The 22,231-nt window shown below is 38.1% G+C and overlaps 1 protein-coding gene across 2 annotated transcripts in view; it reads right to left on the reverse strand.

The window, feature by feature from the left end:
• Nucleotides 1-22,231, reverse strand: part of CLVS1 (clavesin 1) — a 110,025-nt gene that overhangs the window by 75,811 nt on the left and 11,983 nt on the right. For both annotated transcript variants that reach the window (XM_032994881.2, XM_032994883.2), the window contains exon 2: nucleotides 20,835-21,458. In XM_032994881.2, the coding sequence (XP_032850772.1) occupies nucleotides 20,835-21,223 (389 nt within the window). In that variant the 5' untranslated portion in view covers nucleotides 21,224-21,458. The remainder of the gene's footprint in view (nucleotides 1-20,834; nucleotides 21,459-22,231) is intronic.

Here is a 22,231-nt window from a genome sequence, read left to right on the forward strand (position 1 = left end):
TTGGAGTGAGCTGGAAGCCTCTGCCATTGCCAGTGAAGGAGAGATGTACCAGTCTGTAGAAACAAACTACATGGGTTTATTCTTTCATCATGCAAAAATTGCCTCTCAGTGGCTTTCTTAAAGATATAAAAATATTCCCCTTGTTATATTTCTGCTGGAGGTTCTTCTATATACAAGTATTATGAGGTTTTTTGCTGTCACTTTCCACTTTAGTTGAACTCCATAGCAACCAATAGCCCCTGAATTACATGCTCCACATTCAAGTCTGCGTTACAGATCTCCTCCTACATGCACTCATTCATACTGTGGGCACCCTTACCTAATGAATACTTTGTCCCTGATGTTAATGTGATTGTGCAAGGACCCCTCCTTATGTGTATTTTGGCTGAAAAACAGGGACCTTTGCAGCCCCTATGCTTGGGGAGGGCGAGCGCAGGTGGTGGTGCTCTTTGGATCCCTGGTAGGACTAGCTTTCGCCAAAGACCTACACAGGGGAATGGGGAGGTGACATCTGCTCTTCCCTTTGCCTCAGCTGAGGGATGTGTCACTCCATTTAGCAGGGAAACAGTCCAAGATAAAGCATAAAATTGTTACGCTCCTGAGCCAGAGCGCTCAGCGCCATGCAGGGTGAAGCCTCTCAGGAGCAGCGTGCAGCTCTGCTCTGCAGCCTGCTGCTGCAAAGAAAGGCCAGAACTGAATCTCATGTGCAATATGACTGTTCCTCTGGATTTATTTTATTCCTTCAGGATTTCAGTATTTCTGAGCTACAAACTGGTGATTTTCTTGCCTTTTTAGTACCCAAAGCAATGTAATGATTGCACATTGGGCACATTTCTTCATTGAGAAGGAGTAAGTACCAATTACATGCAGTGTGTTATGATACTATGGAAATTATTAAAAGCTCTACACTACAACCCCTAAATGCAATCAATAAATCAGTTCTACAGAGCCATTGAAGTAATTTGCCTGGATATTCCCAAATGCAGTGTCCCCTGTGAGGAGCATGGGGAAGATGGGCAAAGAGTACATTCCAGCATGGGCACAGTCAGGAAGTCCATGATGGTTTCAGGTTATTGATCTCCATTGCTAGAAATTTAGGAGATGACACATGGGAACAGACTGATGGTCACAGCTCAGGATGCTGTTTGAGAGGTAGTTTTTAATCTTCTATCATGATCTCTCCAATGTTATGATACTGTTCCCTCAAAGCACAGCTGTAGTAATAATGAACAAAATGAATGCCAGTATCTGAGTGGCTTACAGTTAGAAGCATTAGAACTGATAACCTCTGTTGTTTTATTTTATTCTCTGTGCTTACATAGCCTTTTCTTATTCTCTCTTGACATTGTAATCTATCCTTACATCACACTAAGCTATTTGCTCAATTTCTTGCATCTTTGCGTTCCACAAGTTATTTTTTCATTACAGAAAGGGAAAGGATTTTCTTTTGAACATTATGAAGCTAATGTTTAATCTCATAAAGCAATTATACAGATCTTTTGTTGTGTTATTAGAAGAAGATACAAATGGCATCACCAGTTCAGTCTCCCTGCTATCATGTTTTCTCTGTATGATTCCATTATATCTCCTCTAGCTATATCTCCACTTTATCTTCAACATCTTTCTATTTGAAATAGCCTTGGACTTTTTGCTCCCTCCTGATGCAGTTATCTCACTTGTTCATAACACTAATGAATTCCTTTCACTGTTCTTTTTTTTTTTTTTTTTTGACAGTTATACTTTTTACATCCACCTTCTTTTTGAGATAATACAATGTAAAGTAAAATCAGTATTCAAGGTGAGTTTGGAATATCAGCATACATAAAAGAATATGTTGTCTTTTCCTATTTATTCTCCATCTCATTCTTAATGCAACCTAACATCTAATTAACTTTTCTGACCACCACTGCACAATAAGTACACTTGCTAATTGTGCTGCCCGTAATGACCTGGTGTTTTTCTAAAAAGGTTAAAAGTAATTGAAAACCCAGAAGAAACTGCATAAAGAGAGGATAAAGGATCTGCATATAAAAGGTTGCCATGTATTAAAATCCAACATGTTCTTGTACTGTGTTTAGACTTCTTTGCATAATAAATGCTGCTTTTCTAGGTCACTGTAGAGTTTTCCACAATTTTTGCCAATCTACACTAACATACACAACTTTCATTTACTTTTTGTCACATCACCACTTAGCTCACCTAAGTTTGCCGAAAGAATACTGCTGCTGGGCATTATGATAACATAATTTTGCCTCTTACAAATCCTATTCTCCACCTGAAGTATCGGGTCCACTTTTACGAGCAAGACAAGAATTGAGCTGTATATTTATTAACTTTACCGAAAAGACTTTAATACAAATTTCACAGGAAGATTTTTTTTATTAACTAAATGGTATATTTGCATATTTTACCCTAGACGATTCTACCATAATTATTTGACTGCAACTAGTCATTCTTACAGCAGACCTCAGTGATGACTAGACCAAATAGTAAAGCTAAAATCAAGTAACTGCTCACCAATGCATATGTTCTACCAGTGCTGAGTTCAGAACTACAGAAGTTATATTATTGTTTGTGGATATTCAGATAGCACCTGGTTACTCCCACAATACTGATCAATCTAAAAAGCTTTGAAAAATGTAACAGAGTGCCTGGAAATTCATTCAGAAGCTCACTTTTCTCTATTTCTGTTGGAAAGTTTAACTGGCTAAGAAGCAGACTCCTTCTGTGTGTTTGAAATGACAGTAATGAACTTTTAGCTGGTAAGATGACAAAGAACCCTAAAGGTGTGCCTGAAGTCACGTCTTTCCTAGTAGTACCTAGTCTGAAATCTCTATGAAGCTCTAAGGACAGAGGAGAAATCTAGTCCATCTTAATCTCAGATTTTTAGATCTACAGATATTGTACAAACAGTGTGCTTGACAGATGAGAGTCAAAACTTGCCTGTGAAAGCAGCCCAAATTTGGAAAAATATTCTGCTGAAGTGTCCCTTTTTCTTGTGTATGGAATTATGGAAGGTACCTTTGATTCTACAGGCTGAAAAAAAATTCAGAAAAAAATCATAGGAAAACTGGAAAATTACGTGAGTCCAGGCTGCCAGGAGCAGATTGCATCAGGTTCAAGAAATGATGACTTATCCAGTAGGAAGAGCAGATCGTGGTGAAAAGCCACAGTAACTGAGACTGGATTATGGGTAGCACCCTGTAGATGAAATTCCAGACACTGTGTGTGAAGATGACAGTTGTGCAGTGTTATGTCCCTAAAGAAATCATAACATGAAGAAGAAAAAAATAAAACCAAAACAAAGCAAACATCCCAGTGGACTTTATTAAGTCAGTGCGACACCCTCCTTGACCTGTGTGAAATGAATGTGGAAAGACAGACAGACTGTTGCAAACCTCACAGCAGTAGCATGTCTAGAAATGGCTCACATGAAGATGGTGGAAAGTGGCCTGTGTACCTTCATTGACAACATCATCCTGTGGTAGTAAAGTATATCTCCACAAAAGATTTATAAAGTAGTTTTGGTATCACCAGATGCCATAATTAAGAACCAGAGAGCCCACGTTTTATTTCTCCATTCAGGTGGAATAAAAGAGAAAAACAGAACAAGCATGAGTAGCGAGCAGCAATGTCACAAATGAAAACAAAGACATTATTTGCAAAGAAAGCAATCAGAAGTGCTACAGTTTCCAGACTTAAAATCTCTCTCCAGTAAAAATGGCATTTCAACTATCATAATATAGAGGATGATAAAAAAATTATTATGTTATAAAAAAGCTTGGAGAAGCTCAGCCGTTCCTATGCCTGTCTGGTGGAATGTATTATGGTTTTTCTAGACAACAAGAACGGACTGATGAAGCCGTGTGGGATGTCATCATCAAAGGCAAATCATCAAAGCTGAATCTCATTGGAGATATTGGGTAAGAGGTTATCAAGACATGAGAAGTGGCAAAAAATAGAAATGCAATTATATCTTGGTAAACACCTAAAATGACTATTAAATCATGCAAATAATCATTTACCTATGGTTATGCCTGTACTTAAATCTGGGCAGTGAACGTGGCAGACATTAAAAAGATGTACAAAAGTGATGTCAGTCACCAGAACTGTTATAAATTATTTTAGTTAGAGGCCTTCAGGGCCAATAAAAGACAGACATGAAAATATTCTAATCATTTCTTATAAGCAAATGAAAAGATGTGTCAAGCATTATATATCAAAGTGGTTTCCCACTGGAACAATAGGCAACTTTGATATAGCTGACAAGATGGAGGAACTTGATATTATTGATGTAGAAATGATCATTGGGGAACTCAAAACAGATGCTGTGAAGATTCATAAGACAGCAGTCTAGGAAAAATTAACTGCAGGTCTCTTCAGAAACAACAATGAAGAAAATCTGCTATAATGATTCAGTTGAGCAGGGGAGAAGGACCAGAAAAAAATGAGCCCGCGTAGATTTATGAAATAGAGAAGACTGTTAAAAGTGTATGGGATCATGGTGCTGCTAGTCACAAAGAAACTGCTTTGCACAGTTACTCTGAAAAGGATATGCAGTGGCATGAAGCTCAAGAAAAATGAGCAGTTTTCACCATAGACACTTTTAAGTGGATCATATTTCATGCAACTTCACTGAAGAAAGTGAAGGAATGAATAGCAACAACCATTCCCCCTAAGAGAGCATATCTGTAGAAGACTCCAGACTTTACAGAATCTTTAACAAGATAAAAATGTGATGTGATTCAACCAACAATGAGTAGTCTGGTTAAATGTTACCAGTGGAATGAAAAAAAAAGGTTTGTCTTCTTATTCACGTTCTCCAGTTGTCTCAGCCTTCATTGGGTATCAGATCTCCAATGTGGAAAACAGCTGACAGAAGTTGCTTTGGGAGATCTGTATTCCATGGACATATGACTCTCCAGTATGTCAATCACAAAAGACTGATAATGAAATGAATTTTATAAATAACTAGCAGAAAACAAAAGTTATGGAGGACACCATCAGACTGAATCATACCACATTATAGTAGAACCGAAAACTGCTTCTGTAATGACTCCAGTGGGTGAGGCAATTGCTCCTTTTGAAGAGGAATTACTGAATACAGAAATCAAGTATCATCAGCATTATACTATGTAGCGTTACTAGCCTTTTACTAAGTGCATATTTGTATGGATGACAGCAGTGGAGCAAAAGAGGTCTGCCTAAGGGAAGATAAAAATCTTTTTCTGCGGATTTTACTACCACTTAAGCAGAATATTTTGAATAAGAAGAACAAAATTTGTTCTGATGCAGAGACAGCTACAACCACCTGATGATTTGTAAACGAGGAAGCAAGCTTTCCTGGGATGTACAGGGTTTCTTTGACAAAATAGTCTTTTGGAAAAAATCTTTTTTCTTTCTTTCTTTCTTTTATTTTTTTTTTTTTTTTTTTGGTTTTGAAGTTGCAAAATACAGTTTTCTGAGAGAAGTGCAGAACAAAGGAAAAGGAGGTGAGCATAGAAGGACTCTCCTGAAATTTTTCCAAAGCAGCAACCCAAACAAAGTAATGTTATTGGCCCAGCTCATTTAGAAATACAACAGTGTTTAGGTTGGTTTTCTCAAAACAGATAAAGTAATTAAGGAACAATAATATTAAAATGCAAGCTTCAAATTGAAAATGAGAAACTGTCAGGGTTACAGTTGTTCTCAGAATGCCTCCTGTGCAGGATCAGTGGGCAAACCAGTCTATAATAAATTTATAAAGTGTGATTTCAGATACCATAATCACAAATGGGAAAATTAAGCATGTTTTAAAACTCTAAAACTAATGCGACATAATATTTGAGTACTTCGTTTTCTGTGAATGCAGTGACTCGGTACATAATTTCCTTATTTTTTTAAAAAAATAAAAGAATGGGCAATCTACCTGAAGCATTTAATTAATGCTTTACTTGTATTTCATTATCAGGATTTGAAACCTTAAATTTCTACAATAAAATCTGTCTTTTAACCAAGATTACTAATTCAGTGATCTAGCAGCATGAAGGCTTTTTCCTGGATGGGATGGATCTTTTTGTCACTTACTGACATCAGTGGGGTGTAGTAACTGTTTAAGTTGAGATCATAGGCAACAGAAATAAGATTGTAGGGTCTTATATTGAGTATACAGTAACGATGAAAGGAAGCCCAGCCTGCTGTCCTCTATTCCCCTGAAGACAGTACAATTTTTTGGTACATGCCAATTCCCCATATAGTACAGATTAGTGTTGCAATTGCAGTGTTGTCCTTGCCTTGGAATAGTAAAGTTATGTTACTATTTTAGCAGACTATCACATTTTCACAAGAATTGCAGTGAAAAACAATTTAAGTGGTTTATAAACTATAGAAATTCAGCTGAGTTGAAAACAGAATTTCATGTGAATTGCAATGTTAGGAATTCTGAAAGAAAAGTTTCATTAATTTCTTATTACGCAAGTTATTGGCAACCTCTTAAATCATTCTATCCTCCATACAGTAAAGTATACTTACATGTGTACATGTTCAGTCTGTCTTCTGGCAACCACTGCTTCAGGGTTTGCTGTTTTGGGGGGAAAGGGCTGTGTTTTCGGTTTCCTAAACAACTGGAAACTGTACATTGAGGATGTAATGTTTTATACTATTCTATTTCTGTTTGTATTGCTTCTGTTTGTGCAGCTAGTATAATTAATTCTCTTTTTTTTCACACTGATAAGAATTCTCACATAGTCAATACAGGGACTTACTGAAGAAATGTGGTTAATTGATGTCACTACTCTACAATACTTATTCAACTATAAATAATTGCTCACAGAGAATCATATGTAACAATTAAGTACAGAAAATAGTAGGCAGATAGAATTTTTATGCTTTTGAACTCAATGCACAATGATGTCCTCCCAGACCTCACAGTGGTATTTGTAGGACCCACCTCTGGAAACAGTTAGCTGGAGCAACCAGTATCTTTACTCCAACCACAAGCAGTAGTGACCACTTCAGTGAAGACACAGACAGCAGGGAGGCCCTGTTTTGTCAAAAGTCAGCAACAAAGAGGCAGAAAAAGGATCAGCAGACATTGCCACAGCAACTCTAGTTACAAGCCCTTGAGAAAAATGCCAGAAGGAAAACTTCATTATTAGAGGAAAACATGGAAGTCTTGAACAAATAAATCATCCCTTGTTCTCTGGAAAACAGTTGCATCCAGTCACTGGTACAAGCTTGTTTACAAAGAAACTCTGATATTTTTCACCTATTCCTTCCTGTAAAAAAACCTTTATGAAAACAGGAGTCACAATTCATTTTCCTTGAGATCTAACTGGTCTGATGTTAAGAAAGTAATGGATTGGGTCTTACCATGAACATATTATGTTTTATTGGAATAGTTGCATCTTGACGTCTTTTTTAAAGGTAGCAATGCCTATATTTCAGGAGATGGCATTGGAGATGCTTGCACCATAACAGCAAGATATGGTCTGTGGAAGATTTAATATATAAAAGGTGTAATTTGGTATCAGTTGATGAATTGTTAAAAGTGCAGGGTTTGTTAATACTATACTGCGTATCCTTTTTTCTCTGTCATTGCCTCACAGTTTATACTGTATTGAAAGGGTAAAATCAGGCAGGGAGAGTTAATTCCTACAGATCTAAGCACAATTTTGTGACACATTTGTTACAACAGCAGAATTCATTTACTTAAAAACAACTGTGGTACATACTGCTCTCTATTCTAGCCAATGCTTTGACTTCACAAAAATGTTACTAAAAAGGCCTTATGGCAATACCAGAGAAAAACTACAAGTGATCAAGTGTCTGCAAAATGAATCCCAATATGCTGCAGTTAGTTTTACTCCACAAAACTACACAAAAAATAGAGTGCTTCCAACCTCTCTGTGTTTTTATTACCCTGATCTGCCAGAACTCTTGTATTCGGTTGATTTAACTTTGGTTAATATTTTGCAATTTTAGTATTAATCAAAAATGCTTAACGGTGAAGTAAATGCACTGGTTTCATTTCTGCATGAGAAGTATATTAAGCCATAAGGCACTTAAACAGATGTCTAATGTAAAACGTATGAATAGTCTCACTGCTGCATTTGGCCTCCACAGTTAAATCTGTTGGGCTTGTTCACATGCATGTGCATATATGCATTGTTGAATCAGATGTTATGAAAAAAAGTTTTCTTTGCCTTCTTGCTCTTTGGAAATGCATGAACCCTATATGCTTTTGAAAGAATTCTATAAGGAGGTTCCCTGGCTTCAGACATGCAATCTTCTAACTCAAAGTTTCATGGAAGTCAGAAAACAGACTTTCAGTTCACCTATTCTGACCTAGTCATGTGCACTAGTTTTATTAAGCGCCCCACAACATGACTGTAGACATGAATTAGGTCATTTTTCATTCCAGAAGTAGGAAACTGCATGACAGAGTACAGGTCTGGCACAGTGGGACCTTGTGCAAGCAGGACATTGATGAACACCTTCCTCCCCTCTGCCTGGCTGCAGCACTTCACCCCCACACTCTGCTGCTCCCCGGGTCCCAGCCAGAGCCTGTCCTCAGAGAACACTGCTAATCGAAGTACTGAGCTATAAATCACACCTGCTTCGTGATACTGGGCATGTCTTCCAGCATAACTATTTCCAATTTTTTCTTTTGTTTCATTTTGTATTATACTGCCAAATTCACACTGGAGCAGTTTGCCACATGCAGAAATTAGTCTTGCCCATGGCCTGTGTGCCCTTCTTAATTGCTCGGCACCACCAGACAGGCAAATGGTTCTTTTCTCAACATACCATTAGTATAGTAACACTTCTTATCTTTTGGGGTACTTCAGGATAACAAAATAACCATTTTTCCATTGAAGATATATTTGTAGACATTTATAGTGAGCCACAGCCTGGGCCAGGCATAGGTGGCAGTCAAGAGATTTATTTTCCACCATGCTTTTGGGAGATGTAGAGCTTCTTCAGGGGAGAAAAAAGCAGGCAAAGGGATTTGTTCTGCCCACCCTGGCATGAGAGCTGCACCAGGATTGAAGTCTCTCTGTGGGTCAGCTGGGGGCCAGTTCAGGTTTCCTTCTGTGTCTTTTGGAAGCAGGGTTAAAGAAGACCTTGTCTTCAATGCAGTTGTGTGACAAGTAAGAAACTGTTTGACTGTATTAAATCCTTGAGAGCCCCCCATCAGGCCAGGGGTGCTCTCCTCCCTTGGGACAGAGCCAGCTGCAAGATGCCTGGCCCTGCCTTGCTGCCCCAGGGAGCCCCAGACACCCCGATGCACTCTTCTTCATTTAATAAAGGTGTTCAAGGCTTCTTTTCTCTTGTCCATTTAGACTGCAAACTCTCTAGGGTGGGGTCTAAGCCTTGCTTTATTTTTTCATCCTAGTGTGTTAGGACCCAGTTTAGGGCTGATAGTGAAAAACTAACAAATTCATGTAGGGAATTTGCTACTGGTAAACACAGTTAGCCAGTATGAATGCAATGTCCTTTTAGATACATCATGCAGTAAGAGGTCACCCAGTTCAACAGCCATGGTCTGGATTGACTGGGCAAGAGTTTTGGTGCAGCTGCATTTAAAGTCTGTGCATTTTATTACATTTGACAATTGCCTGTAGGTTATCTCCCTGCATTATATGTTAATACAAACTTTGCTATTCACTGTCTTTCCCTGACCCTAGTGCATCTGAATGACATAGAACAGTAAAGTCCTTAAAGTTCAAACCCACTCTACTAAGATAGTATTTTTGTCTTGGTAGGTCCAGTAGTATTCAAGAAAAGCATTTAATGTCCTGGTGACTAGATATTCAGCTGTGCCAGAACCATACTCCAGTGTATTTCACAGTTAAGATGAAGGTGACTTTACACTAATTATATTTCATTAGATGTAGGGATGTGACTGCTGATTTGCAGGGCCAGCAAGACCTCTGAAGGCTCTTTTTGTGCTATTCTCAACAGCCACCGGGACAGGCCATGCGGCTCCTGTGTCAGCTGGAGCATTCCCTCCATGAACATGTAGCCAACACTACATCTGCACTAAGACATTTTACAACCAACCACGCTCAGTACTTCAGAAACTCCCTCCCATGGGAAAACTCAATGCCACTGAAAGTAAGACAGGCACAAGAAAGCACCGTTCTTACTCACTACATCTGCATACCCCTCCTGACAGAGAATTTGCTCGTTGATACTTTCTTAGAACTTCTTTTATTGTGGTCATGTCAGAAAGCTCCGATTGTAGGACTATTTCCAGATGGACTACCTACCTAGAGATTCTGTAATTTTCCACATCACAGATAGGCACAGCAACCTTTTCACAAAGTTAGGATACTTGCATTAGTTAGTGGTTTCAAACAAGTTCTCATCCAGCAAGAAGGCTGCAAGAGACCTTGGAGACAATGAGTTTTGAGACCATTATCCTCCTCCTTAGCACACAGTGAGTGGGAGACACACTCCACTGTAGAAAACAATGACACTGGAAGACCATAAAATATTAGAACTATCCATTTTCAAATATAATTGATACATAAAACACCTAACATGTATTCAGAATCCCAGATAGGATAATTGTTTTTACATAGCATTTCTTAAACACAAGATAGTCTGTTGGACTTTTAGATACCAGAGCTTACTGATGCAATGTTTATGTTTTTAAATTGAAAGATAGCTTAAAGAACCTTCTGAGTTTATCCTTCTCAGAGGCTTTTGACAAAGCAAAATGAATCCTATAAATAGGAGATAGGAAGTTATCTGACAGCATCTCTTACATCTCCTACACTGCATCATCTTAAGTACTCCTAGTTTGTCTCTGATTTCTTCAGTAAAAGATCCAGTGATGAGGAATCCACATAGTGCCTCAGTTACCTGTTCAGGTCCTGAAACATCTTAATCATTACATGTTCTTTCATTTTAGGAAATCTAATTCTGCTTAAGGTTACTTTATTTGCTTTTATTCTGTATTCCTATCCCTAAGGAAATGGGGAACTTTTCACAACCACCTTTTACTAAGATAAGCTTTTACATATAGGAATATTCATATTCCATCTCTTATTGTCCTCAACTTTTATTATATTGTCATACTTTCCAGACTTCTTGTTTTACTATTATTTTATTGACTTGGCTCAGATTGTCTCGCATGCTAGTACTTAGGTTACAGGTCAGCTGAGGTGAGTAAAGGTGAATAACTTCTGGTGTTCTGCAGACAACATTCCTGTAATACAGCTCAGAGACATTGTTTCCTCAGTGGTATCACCTTACTGTATCATTCCATTTGTAGTCCATCCTTTACCCCCAAATCCTTTTCTGCCCATCCAGCATTTTCTCCATTAATCAACCATGAATACCTTATTTAACAAACCAAGAGACGAGGAAATCCCAGTAGATACAAACATATCAGCCACAACTAAACCAGTAATGGCAGGTATGTCTGGTGTCTTGCAAAGCTCCTTGGCTTTTAACATGGAGTCTGCATCTGATATGCCTCTTTTTGAAATAAACCCCCAAATGATCCTGAATTACTTTTAAATGGGTCATAAAGAATGTTCTTTGAAAGAAAGTGAGTGTACATGTACCTATGTATACATTTTAGCAGAGAATAATAGTAAGATGCTGGAAAAAAGAAAGGCATTCATTGGCAGCTACAACATATACAAATTGACATTTTCCCCAGACTTGCAAAGTTCTTTTATTCAAACAGAATTGAAGGCTTTATCAGAGTGAAACTGACTTTAAATTGCAGTGGCCAACTAAAAGTGGCTTACATGTAAATGAGAACCTACGAAATGGAAAGATTTCCTGCCTTCTTTCCCTAGGTCAGAGTTTATTCCTCCTCCTTTTTTATCTCAGTTTTCAAATGAATATTGCAGTGCGTTTGGAAGCAGGATTTTTCAGCAATCTCTTTCAATATAAATCACATTTCCCCTTTTGTACTTACACAACAGACGGGTAGGATTATCCCTGGGAAAACAAGGCAATGCATTCTCATTCAGAAACCTCGTGAAGTGAGAACAGCTTAGAGGATCACAGGTCCAAGATAATAGGAGAGGATGAATATGCCTTAGATAAGGTTTTTGTACCCTGGTGTGGATTTTCCTGGTAAGAAATACCTATACAAAAGAAATTCTGTATGCTAACACATAACATGGCACTCTGAAATGCTACAGGTACCACATATACTCTGTAGATTGATCTGTGCATATTTAATATACATGACTGCCATTGCTTAGATTTGCTGTGAAAGAAAGCCAGAAGGAAGGAAGGAGTGAAAGGTTTAGCACTGGCAAGGGGAGTGCATGTTCCTGATTACATTTCAGCATTAGCCTTCTGCTTGTTACCACTTGTTTTTTCACCTTTATTACTTCATTCATATCTGATTGTATGGAATTTAGTTCCTCTACTGATGTGTTATAAAACCAGGGGAGCTGAAATTAGAACTTTGTGGAAGGGAGCAGAGGACTATCTATTGGAAAGAACAAGGAAGGCGTGGGGATGGCTTGTGAGTGGAACTCAATGAAGAAAACCCTGTTGGTCTTAAAAGGTAAAAATAAAGTCTTGAGCTTCCTGATTTGTTAATTCAGACCATCAGCTGCATGTCTTGTAAAGTATGTGAGAGTACATGTCTTGTAAAGTACATAAGAGTGGTTCTACTGGATCATAGGAGAGTGGTTCTACTGGAACAGACCAAAGGTTCCTCTGGTCCCAAATCTTCATTGTGACAGTGCCCAACAGCAGGTCCCCAACAAGGGGTTTGATACACAGCAGGTTGGCAAGGTTAAAATAGAAAACATACCAACTTTCCTCTGAAAAGCAAATCTTCTTATGTATATTCATATATTAACTTCTAAAATATGGTACTCAACTGCTTAGAATCTTACAGCTTCAATCAAATTCTGAATTTCGGCCCTCTAAATATATATTTTGGGATATTATGTAAATAATCCATATGTCTTTTTCAAATAGACTGTTATTGATCATATAGCATCATAACATTACTTGGTGCTGTGATTTTATACTGCATATATGAAAGGCGACTGGCACCACATGTGTTGATCCATGCACAGACATGTACGATCCGCTCTGTGTCTGCAGTGGAAAAGTGGAAAAATGGTAGCATCTTTCTATAAAGAAAAAGCACCAATGAAGATATTTGCATATTACCTTTCCCTTAAAAATTAATCTTAACTGATGCAAATTCACTCAGCATGGGCAGAAAACAGGTAGTTACGTAGGAAATAGTTCCAGCAGGAGGCTAACTGGCTGGCTTTGCCCTCTGTCCTCTGCTACAAATGGACACTCCAGGAAGTTTCCAGAGCTGAAATTATCATGGTCTGGGAGCAAGGGATAGCTGTCTTTGCCCCTGTGGTTGCTGCACTTAGTACAAATAAAAATTGTGAGAGTGCATTCAGAATTTAAGACAAAAATTTCCTCTTCCTCAAGGATTGATTTCCATTTTCTTCTCTTTAGGAATCAAGCATCCAGTCATGACATATTAATTATGCTGCTCCACCAGTTTTATTGGCTTACCCATGTCAAAAGAGGCAAAATATCTTGTATGGAAGAGTTTTAACAATTCCATTTTTAGGCTGGTTTATTGGAATGTCTTTACTCCTCTATCCTTTCCCTGGGCCTCCACCTCTGTTTGGTCTGCTAAATTGTTAGGTGCCTGTGGCTGATGGCTGCCTCTACCACTTCCTCATATTATTAAGACCATCCCATGGATATACATGGCTGTGGCACTCTCAGTGCAACCGCGGGAGCTGACGTCTCCCTTGTCCTCCAGCCTTGCCAAGGTAGACGAGCACCCTGAGGCAAGGTGACAGTGGTAGCAAGGCAGAATTTACCCCAACATGCTGTTCAGCCATTTTGTGGAGCTCAGCACTCCCCACACCGTGCACCCCTTGACCGAATTCATGCTGTCTGCTGTAACTCCTCTGGGAACAACCAGCCTGCTAATGGCAGTAGTTCCCAAGCACCCCTTGTGCTGCTTTGAGGGTGCTGGAAGTGGAGGATGCTCAGTACTTACCAGGGTCTGGTGAAAAAGGCGACTATTCATGTGTAAAAAGCAATTGATACAGAGGCTTAGAGTTCAGAAGAAAGAGTCTTAAACAAATCATGGCCTGAGGAAATAATATATCAAGAAATTATTAGAATTTTAACATTTCAAATGTATTTCAGGTTTCTAGCTCAGTATCTCCACTCTTTTCTAACACTTCTACTGCATATAACCTATTAAATAGGTAGTCAGAATTACTTTTTTTTTCCTCCCCTGACTCTTTGCAGTCTGCTCCTGCTGCAAGGCATGAATTTGCCTTAGCTTCTTTTAATTAGTTTGGCAAGTTAGAAACTGATCAGAATATCAGATATTTAGAAAACTTGATTTAGGAAAAGCAGAAGCAAAAAATATTCTGATCTCTTCCTACAGAGTCTCACCTCAACAAACTCCTATTTGTAAGAACATTCATTTGTGGTTACCAGTTGTTCCCAAGGGTCACAGGGACAAAGACCCAAATGGGATGTCATATTGTTTGGCTTTGTACTATTCTGTTGTTATAGCTCTGCTATAATGTTCTTTTGCAGAACCCAGCTGTGAGGATGACATACATGGCCCATGTAGGGGTATGGGTCATTTTCTAGGGACAAGTGCTATCACAACTGTATGCAATTTCTCTTTTCTGCCACCCAGACATAAACACCCCCACAAAATTTGGGTCTTGAAACAATCTGGGAAGGAATGGGGGGTGTGTGCATGTGTGCATATGTGTTCATTGTGTACACGTGTTTGTGTGTGTATATTTTTCTTAATCAACTGCCCTTGTCTCTGGTTTATGAAGCTTGGGGATTGGATTTGGTTTATTTTCTCCACAGGAGGGAGGTGGCACAGAGCCACTTTCCAGTCTGCCCTTCGTTTCCCTTTGTTATTCTGCAGGCCAGCTCCAGCAATTGTCTGTCTCACCCACTGGCACTGTCCTTCACAGCTCTTCAGTCAGCCCTCAGCTCGACACGATCATCACCTTCTCTTCCCTCTCAATATGTGTTTGATTGCCTTACCCCCTCTCACTGTTTTTTTTTTTTTTTTTTCCTTTCAGCCAGGCTTCTCTCGTTCTTCAACATATGCTTCATAACTTTCCCAGCTGTTGTTTTTCTTTCTCTTTTTCAGACATTTTCTCTCTCTTCCGTGATTCCCTTCTCAGCCCTACCCAGGACTGTCATTTCTGTATGTCATCCTTCTGTCATTCATATGGACTACAATTACCTTCCCAAACGTGGCTTCCATAACAAATGTTACTAACTGAATTAGGTTGCTGCCTCCAAGCAAATTAAAACATTACAAGACAGAGCTCCTTTTCATCTTCTTTGTCCAATATTTAATTTGCACATCTGTTACCCCCTGAAATGAGTATTCTGCCTATGCTACGTTACCTTCCTCTACTACCCTGAATTCTGCTACTATTTCAGACTAGATCAGTAATGCAATAATGTAATATAAAGTATTTTTTAATACAGTGTGTTTCTAGGCTATTTATTGGTCTATACAATGTTTGAACAACAACCTCAATCTGCATTACTGTAAGGATCTCCCAACACAGAAGAACTACCTCCTAACCAAACACAGACTTGCTATGTAACACTATGGTGTCAGGGCTGGCCGTATTTCAGCTGTAATCTCTCATAATAAACAGCTATGAGGCTAAGTTATTGCCACAGTTTGCCTGTGACTATAAATCAGTCTCAACAGATGTTTATTCCTTCATATTCTATTAAGCATCTGAGATTATCCTTGAAATATATTGGAATAATCAGCGTTTCAGACATATTCATTTATACCAACAGGACCTGCTGATGATAAGATCCTTGTAATTACACCACTATGAGCATTCTCTGCAAGGACACAATTTTTTCTATTGTGATGCTTTAAAATATTTATAGCTGTTGGTTTACCACTATGTCAGAGTATTTCCTTGCCCTTTAGCCTATCTCAATACACTTTCTTACAGAATGGTAAGTATCTGGCATTTCAGATTCCCTGGTTAATAAAAGAGAATTTATGGATAGCAGCTGACTTGGGAATATATGTTGTAAATAAAGCAGCTTTTTCTGTCTGACTTACAGAATTTTTGAAGCTATGTCACAGCTTCTAAGACACAGTGGTCCAGACATGAAGACAGAAATTAATTATCATTTTACTGCAAAAGACAATGGGCAGACTTCTGCTCCCCTACACCAAGACCCTATTCGCAGAGGATCATGATTGCAGATAGTCCTTCTGCTAGCTCTCTCCACAGAAATAAATTTTACTCTGGCTGAACAGCCTTGAAGAAAATATCTTTACTTGGAAGACTAATGAACACCTTGTGCTGAATTACCTGTTCACCCCAACCCCCATCTCCCCAGTGTATGAACAAGATCTATTAGGCGGCAGTACCAGACCTAGGAAGAGCTGCAATAGTTAGTGAAGGCTTTCCTCAATCTAACAGTCAAAAAGGCACTCTTATCTGACTTCTTTAAAAGCTTCAGTATCACTAGAGGTGCATCAGAGGAGTGAGGGCTTAGGTTTGGTGAGACTGTTGAAATGGAAAAGTGTGAGGAAGAGTATTTGTAATCCAGCAGACAAAACATTTGTTTTTATGTGAAATCCTGGTTAAGGTCTCATCAAAACTGTACATTTGTATGTACACATATACTTGTTTTACAAACTGGGATTTTTTATGATGCAAGTTGTTTTATAAAAAAAGTTCCTGACAAGATCAGTTTGACATCCTTATCTGACTTTATTACTCTATGATTTCCATTTAAATATAAGGTGCTCTGTAAGCAGTGGTATATGTGAAGCCTTTGAGGGTTTTGGGTGAGTTCACACCTTGTAGTTAGATTATTCGGCACCTCTGAGGACTGAGCTCTGATCAAAGTGAATGATGGCCCTCCCATGCATGGATCCTCTAGTGTACAGTAATATAGCTCAACATTTTCCTCTCCCTCAGTTTGGAACTAATATGATCTCTTCCTTTTCTATCCATCTGCTCATTTTCACTTATTCAATACCTCTGAAGTTTTCTGTTCTGTATCATATGTGATTAACATTAACTAACAGATCCAAAATATACTATGTGGAACCTAGAGAGAAAGTGATGACATCACCTCTAAGAAACCTGTCTAAAAAAATAGAGCAAAATCAAACCAGTGCAGCACATGACAAATGAATGAAAACCTGACACCATGATAGACCTCATCTAGTGATTTGGCAATAAGAATTATCATTCCTTGTGGCTTTTTTTTTCCTAGTCATCAAGGAGGTTTTGGTCAAAACAGTAATAATTACCTTTTTCAGTGATGTGGAAGCAAAAATAAAATCCTTGCCAGTGAACTTTGCAGATGTCACAAAACCCATGCAATGTTAATAGATGAGGAGGACAGGTTTAGCTCTGCAGAAGAGTGTGAATCACATGCTAGACTGTGCCCACATTATGGATGAGAATGTATGACACATTTACCAGTGATGTTTGTATTTTAGGAAGCAGTGACTTGGAAGCAGGTTTGAGCTGAACATGAGCTCAAAATGTGATAGAGTATCTAAGAAAACAGTGACAATCTTATATCTAAAAAGAGGGAACTACTGAACAGAAGAGATGGTGTTATCACATGATGGTTTATTAGTGGAAGTTTGTATTCAGTTCATCCATCTACACATTCACAACAGTGCTAAAATGATAGGAAAGGTCCAGAAAAGTAAGATGAAGAGTGTTAGCAACATGAAAAATCTTCCCAGTTCTGAGAGTAAAGAAGTTCAATCTACTTAAGGTTTGTCAGCATTAATCTATTGCAAGACACTGAGCGACTGCAATACTTCGCAGAACATTATCTTTGCTATGACGGCTGCCAACAAGTATGTTCTTTACCTTGTGGACAACACAAGGCTCTTTTGTCCTCAAAGGAAAGGGGGTTAGCTGTTTTACATTCACCATTGTTAAAAGTGAACACAGGAACCACTGTTGTAGAGTAGCTAATGCACTATCTTCTTGTTGTTTGACAGTTACTTACCCTACGGTGCCACATCCTCAGTGAATTCAAAAGTAGGTTAAAAGATTACATGGCCACGACACAAAAATACAAACATGGGAAGCTGTCATATTTTTGTAGTCCCTTTAAACTAACACAATCCAGCAACTGGAAGCTGAAGCTGGAAACACTGAGAAATTAAAAGCTAGTTTTCTAGAGATGTTAGATCTATCACATTCTTGAAAATTAAAATACAAATGTTTCTTAAAGCTCATATAGAAGTTTTAACTTTGGTACAGGAAATCCCTTAAAAACATCTTGGATCTGATTTGTCCAAGCAGCCACATTACACAAATAATGACATTTCCTTTTAAAAAACAGTATATTTGTAAGACCAAAAAGTTTTGAGGCTGCTTCTGCCTCCTTGACATGTGATCCTTAAAGCCACCATACTCCCAGGAGTACAAAAGGTAAGAATGTCTGGACTGAAAATCAGCTTATGGATTATAGCTATGCTGATTTTAAATGATCCTTCACAAATTATTATTTCTTTATAAATCCTCCCTTATAAATTATTATTTAATCATGAAGAAACACACACCCAGCTGCAAATGAGATTAAAGTTAAGAAAGGCATGCTGAAGGCTGAGCTCTTACTCTTGCATGTCAACATCACGGTATCATATGAATTGATTGCATTAGCATTCAGCTGAAATGTAAGTTTGTAAACATCTTGCCATCACTGAAGGCACATCTACAGAAAGGTTGCCCAAGATACATGTATGTAAGATATATACAGTGCCTGTATGTTTGAGGGTTTTTGTGAAATATGTAGGAATATATATTTATTCTGGTTGATAACCTGCTTCCCTGTTGCTTAATAGGACATTGCACTCATTTTCTGTTTCTTAGCAGCTTTTGCTCTTACTGACACATTTAGACAGTAAAAAAAGGAAGAGGTCATCCCTCTATTTACTTACAGTTCAATTCCTGTCCCAAATCCCTGTTGCACTTGGAGCCCATAGAAATTATACTTCTTGTCATTCGAATCCATAGTGGATTTGAACTTCAGTGGCCGAACAGAGGTAAAATTTGCATGTGACTTAATTTCACTGAGAAGCCTTAGGAAAGTATACCTTATCCTATTTGGCTCGGCCTTTCTTCTTTGAAGGTTAAAATTACATTTTCAGAAACAAGGTACCTTGCATGCATGAGCACTTTGGGTTTTGCACACACACATATGCACATATATATGGATGTGTATTAAAGGACATGCAGAAAATTTGGGCGAAGATCTGACAGGAATCAATGTTCTGTCAAAATCTCATTGCACAAGCCTTAGACAGCAGCACTCAGCTTTCCAGGAGCAAGACCTGGTGCACAAGGTTAATCACAAGGATTAATTTTGTTGAGGGATCAGAAACCCAAAGCTGTGTCTATATAATATCTAAATCCCCTAATGCAATCAGTAGAGTCACAGTGTTTCTGTCATCTAAAGCTGATACTTTCCATCAATTCAAGATACCTGTTCATCTTTCTTTCCAGGCCAACTGCTAAAGGAAGGGTTTTGCGGTTGGAAGAAAGGCAAGATCACAGTTCAAAAAGTCAGGAGGTAAACTGTTGGACCCTTTGCAGTCAATAGGACTTTCATCACTGGCTTCACCTCTGGATTTGACCAAACACTTTTGTATATGTAAAGTTACATTTCTGCAACTTTTTCTGTACATTTATTTACCAGATCTGTACACACAAAGGAAAATTAGAAACACTTCTGAACTCTGTTTTCACATGGAGATGAAAGGTTTTCACAGAAAACATCTAACATGAAAAATTGAAGGCATATATATATTCTTCTCTAATAATTTCTATAACATAAATTCATAGCTCCAATCTATTGACTCCTAGGGATGAGACACTTTCATGGACAACTTTAGACCATATCAAGAAAAAAATACTACCTGGAACTCATGAGAATTTATGATACTCAGAACCTGAATCTGAATTTTGTTCTTCGGTCTGATTTTTGTCAAAAATCAGAAGAACATAAGGCAATCCTATAGTTGATTACATTTCTCCATCTTACTGTGAAGGCAGGGAAAATGGAATGGAATGACTTCTGACAAAGAGGGCAATGTGAACATGATATTCCTGGACTAACCCCTTTTCTCTGTATCTCTGTAGTAAAAGCTGACTAACAGCATTAACATTTAAGGATATAATTTTATAATAATGGCTGGGAGATGTCTTTGTTCATACCATTTTGTAAAGAAATGACCTGAACAGAAAATACACTTTGCATGAATCTCTCATTTATCAGACTAACAAGCGTACAGTAACCAGAGTGTGTAGAAATTACAATGCAGTTTGTGGAAATCTCATAACACAGGCTGTAATTCATGAAATGGTTAAAACAAAAAAAAATATCTGTTAAGAAGTCTGGAGACAGAATAAATATGGTCAGTTCCTTCTGCACCAGAAGAGCTACGAGAACACCCATATGTTTTGAGGCATTTGCTTTCTGTCAACCTGCTTGGTTAGTCTATGATATTACTGAAGCAATTATATAATAGACATTAATGTATTTATAGCAAACAGACACTATTTGGCTAAAACCTGGAAATGTTTATAGAAAAAAAAAAAAACACACGAGCTACTTATCTGATACAGTGATATACCCTTATCTCTCAGTGGTGTTATGTCTGAAGAATGAGAGGTGATGAAAGTTTTACTGAAATGGAGTCATGGTTGCAAAATACTTTACTGAAAATGGCCTTGCTGCTATATATGATCACAAATATTCCATTACAAGCTGAGTGTGAGTGTATGTAAAAAGATAAGGACACTATCTACATTTACCTACTCTGATCCCAGTTGGCTGCAAAAAGCAGAAGAATCTTCCTGCCACAGTGGTCACGATTTTCCAGTACTCCCGGGAACCCATCTGTCAGAGCCCGTTTGATTCCTGGATCATCAGCCTTGAAGTTTTTGAACATATCCAGATTTAATTGGCGATACTGGAAGTACTGAGCCAACAGTCTGAAGGCCTCAGTTTGGTGAAACTTTCTGGCTCGAAGAAATCTCAAGATGAAGGCATCATCTGTACGTAAAAACCCAATATCAGGCCTTGTGATGATCATGTCCCTGACTTGTTGGATATCCTGATGCAAAATGTCTGGGTTTTCATTCAGTTCCAGGCGGGCTTTCTCTATAGTCTCTGGACTAAGTCCAGCTTGTAAATGGGTCATCTCTGCAAAAACCTCTTTTCCAAATCTTTAACTTCAGATATTTTAGTAGGAGAAGTGCTGATCCCATTCAATGGATGGTCTGCTATGAGCGTGAGCCATTCAGAAGCTTTTTGCTTTCAAGCTGATATTTAACAAATTAAAGTGAAGGGCTTTTCTTATTTTTGCAGGAGGAGTAACAAGCAGTTCACATGTAGCATAATCCATCCAAAGGAAAGTGTTGTTATTCCATCACTTACTAAAAGAAAAAGCAAATATATAAAAGAAAGATTGAATACGTATATGAAGCTTATAGGAATGCATTTCTGAACTTTATACAGCAATAAAATTGCTCTGTGTGCTTCATATATAGGAGGATACCAGTCAAAAAATTTCAGATTGGGTGCATTTAAGATAAGGTAGTCACTGACATCTTAAATGCACATATTCAAGCTTTCAGAAAGGCAATCTGATTAATTGACAATTGATACACAATTGTATCAATTTACTATTAGAATACACTTTGTAAAGTTGTCTTACAGAGATGTGGGAGTTCCAGCATCCCGTAACTTCAAGACCAGTATGACAAAAGCAAAAATAATAGTAATTTTTTTCCAACCCTAACAGGAGCTACACTTCAGCCTCCTAAGTATGTAGATTTACACTTATTATATTAACAGCTGTTTGATTTGCTTGTATCACCCATACTATCAATGTGTAACTTTCCTTGAATTAGGCCCTGTGCTGACTGTAAACCTGATTTTAAAAACCCCAAAACTCCACCAACATCAGGGGTATTTTCTACTTAACAAAACCTCATTCAAAATATTTCCCATTGAAACTTAATACATCTTCCTGGGAAACTACCTATGAATAAAGTGTTTGATGAATCTAATCTGTCAGGGTTGGTGTTTAGGTTGAAAAGAGATATTTTTTATTCCAAATTCTTTTTTTTTCCAGTATCTTGTAACTTTCCTGCGTGCCTAGTACTGAATTTCATTTTTAATTCCTGTACTTTACCTAGAATTTGTT

Source organism: Tyto alba, unplaced genomic scaffold (assembly GCF_018691265.1).
Source record: "Tyto alba isolate M040663 unplaced genomic scaffold, T.alba_DEE_v4.0 Super-Scaffold_9, whole genome shotgun sequence".
Classification (NCBI taxonomy): Eukaryota; Metazoa; Chordata; class Aves; order Strigiformes; family Tytonidae; genus Tyto; species Tyto alba.